This window comes from Myotis daubentonii, chromosome X, assembly GCF_963259705.1.
Source record: "Myotis daubentonii chromosome X, mMyoDau2.1, whole genome shotgun sequence".
Lineage (NCBI taxonomy): Eukaryota > Metazoa > Chordata > Mammalia > Chiroptera > Vespertilionidae > Myotis > Myotis daubentonii.
This window is the reverse complement of record NC_081861.1, coordinates 122780979-122784522: the sequence shown is the minus strand read 5'-3', so window position 1 is coordinate 122784522 and position 3544 is coordinate 122780979. Positions and strand designations below refer to the sequence as shown.

The 3544-nt window shown below is 47.6% G+C and overlaps 1 protein-coding gene across 1 annotated transcript; it reads left to right on the top strand.

Annotated features, from left to right (window-relative positions):
* The first annotated feature begins 370 nt into the window (after positions 1–370).
* LOC132223708 (melanoma-associated antigen B1-like) lies at positions 371–1658 on the top strand. Its single transcript, XM_059678756.1, has 2 exons — positions 371–431; positions 940–1658. Exons 1-2 carry the CDS (start codon positions 371–373, stop codon positions 1656–1658), a joined length of 780 nt encoding a protein of 259 aa, XP_059534739.1.
* Positions 1659–3544: the final 1886 nt, after the last annotated feature.

Here is a 3544-nt window from a genome sequence, read left to right as displayed (position 1 = left end):
CACATCTAGGTGGATACATGTGAGACCCTGGGGAACCTTTCATAATTGGCCTCCTTTTGATTCGTGCATCCTGCATTTGGAAGAAGACATGCAAATGCAGCTAGACCATGTCAAACTCACTTCCTCCTCTGGCTCTGGGGTACCTGCTGACCTCTGTAAGATAGGCCCCAAGCACAGACACAGAGGACTCTAGTTCTTGCAGGGCCAAGCAGGAAAACCACAGGTGGACTGTGGAACGTCCCACCCTGAACAGGTGAAGGGTAAGCTAACAGCAGAAAGCGGGGCTCTGAGACCTTCTTGGAGACTAGGTGAGGGGTCTATATGAGGACTGAGGACCCTAACTATCCAGGACAGAGGTGGCTCCATAGCGATGTCAGTTCTGGGTGCCCCCTGCCAGAAGCAGCATCTCAACACAAACTTGTGGCATGGAGGTTTGAGTGTCACCTTGAGAGCAAGAGCAGGGACTGGGGGCCCAGGTCTTGCCAACAATTAACTTGATGATCCTGAATGTGAACAGAGAGCACTCCACAAACCCAGGGTCCTGCAAACCTCCCTCCCCACCCCAGTCCCCATAGTCACCTAGGGAAAACTCAGGTAGGATTCTATGGGTATGAGTAAGGCACACTCTCACTTACTCTGCCGGGTTCTCAGGGTAGATTCTGGGCAGAACAGGAGCTCTGTGGGCCCCTGGAGCACTGCCCTCAGACCCTGCAGACATGGCCTATTTTAAAGCCCAGGTGCAATGTCCCTGATGAGGGAGCACACACCATCTCACTCTCCTCCTCCAGGTGCCAGCATCACCTCCTCTCCTGCCACACAAGTGCACGCTGCCCCTGACCAGTGTTGTCATGCCTCGGGGAAAGAAGAGCAAGCACAGACAAGACAAACACCAATAGGCCCTGAGTGACACTCAGAGTCTCAAGTGTGCTGAGGCCACAGCAGAGGAGATTGAAGTGCCCCTCTCCTCTCCTCCCAATGATGATTCTCCCCCGAGCTCCCCTGCACCTGGCCCATCCGAAGAGCCCCAGGGAGCCACAGCCACTAGCTCTCTTGAGACAGGTGTCTCATGCCCAATATCTGATGCCAGTGCCAAGCGCCAAGGTCAGGAATGTGCCCGTGCCTCCCAGGCAGCACCTTCTGCTCTGCGGGCTCGTAGAGATCCACTAAGCAGGGTGGTTAGCAAGGTGGTGCAGTTCGTGTTGGAGAAGCTGAGTAAGAAGGAGCCCATCATTCAGAACGCACTGCTGAGGATTGTCAAAAGGAAGTACAAGGAGCAGTTCCCTGAGATCCTCAGGAGAGTCTTTGAGCGCATGGATCTGGTCTTTGGTCTTGACTTCAAGGACGTCAACCCCAGCAACCACACCTATGCCTTTTTCAACAAGCAGGGCCTCCGGGTTGAGGGAGACCTGAGCAGTGATGAGGTAGTGCCCAAGACCGGGTTCCTGATGGTGCTCCTGGGCGTGATCTTCATGAATGGCAACCTCGCCACTGAAGAGGAGATCTGGAAGTGCCTCAAAGTGTACGGGGTCCACCCTGGGAAGAAGCATCTCATCTTCGGAGAGCCCAGGGAATTCATCACCAAGGATCTGGTTCAGCAAAAGTACCTCAAGTGCTGCCAGGTTCCCGACAGTAATCCTCCAAGCTACCTGTTCCTGTGAGGCCCAAGAGCCCACGCTGATATTGGAAAGATGAAAGTGCTGGACGTGCTGGCCAGGATCTACAATAAGCTCCCCACTGCCTTCCCAAACCTGTATGAGGAGGCCTTTTATCAAGCACAGGGCTCCTTCCAGGGTCAAGTCCAGCAGCTTCTCCCACAACTAGTGAGATCTGAGGCAGCCTTTTCACCTTGAGTTTGAGGAGAGCAGTCAACCTTCTGAATAGTAGAGTAGTGGGCTCTGGAGGGAACTAAACATTTATGCTGTTGGGTTTCTTTTTCTTCTGTAGATGACTAATTTTTAGGGTTTTATATATTTTCAAAAGTTGTTCCTTCTCAGTAAAGGTTTATTTGCTTCAGAATATCAGTTTATTAATGTCATGGATGCCACATTTATTAAAGTTGATGAATTATGAGTTTGTTTATTACAAACCGATTAAAAAGTGTTCAATATGTTCTTTCTCCTACAATGCAAGGCACAGGTATAGGATTTTTCCTGGGCATATGAAATATTTGGTATAATAAAATGGAGAAATTTGGGATAAAAAAATGGAGGACTAATTCTTAGTTTGCTTAATTCTCCTTGTTCTTTTCTTATAAAATTGAATAGCATATACCTGGATTTGCTTATCTGCTTCAAAGTTTTTGAGAAAATAAATCGCAATAAATTTCAATTCTTGCTCATGTCTTTCTTTTCCCCTCCAGCATTAATAGTCCATCTGCTCTTTGGAAATATCTAATAGCACTAGAGATGGTAAGAAAAGAAAGCCTAATAGCCACTGCCCATAAAATTTAGAGTCTAGCATCAGCATTGGTCATATTAGGAAAATGGTTGTCGTATACCAATTCCAGCATATCATAATTTTAAGAGTTTCATCAAGGTCTTTGCTTCATGCCCTGGGCTCCTCGAGGTGCTGTCCTCACCCCAGCAAGGACTCCAGGAAAAAAAAAGAGTTTCATCAAAAGATTGATGAAACTTGAGGGCTCAACAAGGTTGAGTTACACATGTAGTCACCTGTTGGGAATGGCTAAAGACATTTCCCCAAACCTGAATAGGAAACTGATTGTGGCTGCCAGACAGTTAAAGGGCATCTTAATCTACATGTTATTTCCTCCTACTGGCCAAACACCTGAACAGCTGTAGGCTAGTCCGCAAACTGACTGCTTCTGTACCCTTTGAAACCTTACCCTTTGAAGTGTATTATCTCCACCTTGCCTTAGGAAAAATTGTGTTAATAAAAGCAAGGGTCCTGGACAAGGATGGAGTCTACAGTTCCTTTAGCTGAAGGTCCTCTGACCCCCAATGCCTTTCAAAATTGTAACTTGTCTCTGGACTCTTTATTAGTCTCTGGATTTCTATGTCATCTACGCACAGCCCCTTTTCCAGATTCCTGAACCCTTCTTGATGCTGGGACAAGAACCCCGGCAAATGGTGTCATACAATGTAAGAAATAAGTAAATGACAAGTAACAGAAGAGGTGTGGAAGAGAGCAATTTATTGCCCATCATTTGAGCAAGGCAGTGTTGGGCCTTGGAAATCTCTAGTCCCTCAGAGAGTGAGGGACAGGTAATTTTCAGTTGGGCTGCATGATGTGCTGGATGAAGCCGAGGAAATGGGGAGTAGGGGTCAAACTCTCAGGTAATGGGTCTTAGAGTGGAGACACTAAGCCTAGAATGGAAAACCATTCTTAAGAGTTACCTTGGGATGTGGGAAAAGCTGAGAAATCTCCACCTGAGGCCAGACAGGAAGGGGTCCAGTCCACTTGCTCCAAGGCAGGTGAATATAGTGCCCAAACTAGGTGTTTTGAGAATAGGACGTCTAGAGTGTTTCTGAAAAATAAGAGTGATATCCCTTGAAGTGACATGCCAAGGAGCCATTGGGAAATCCCT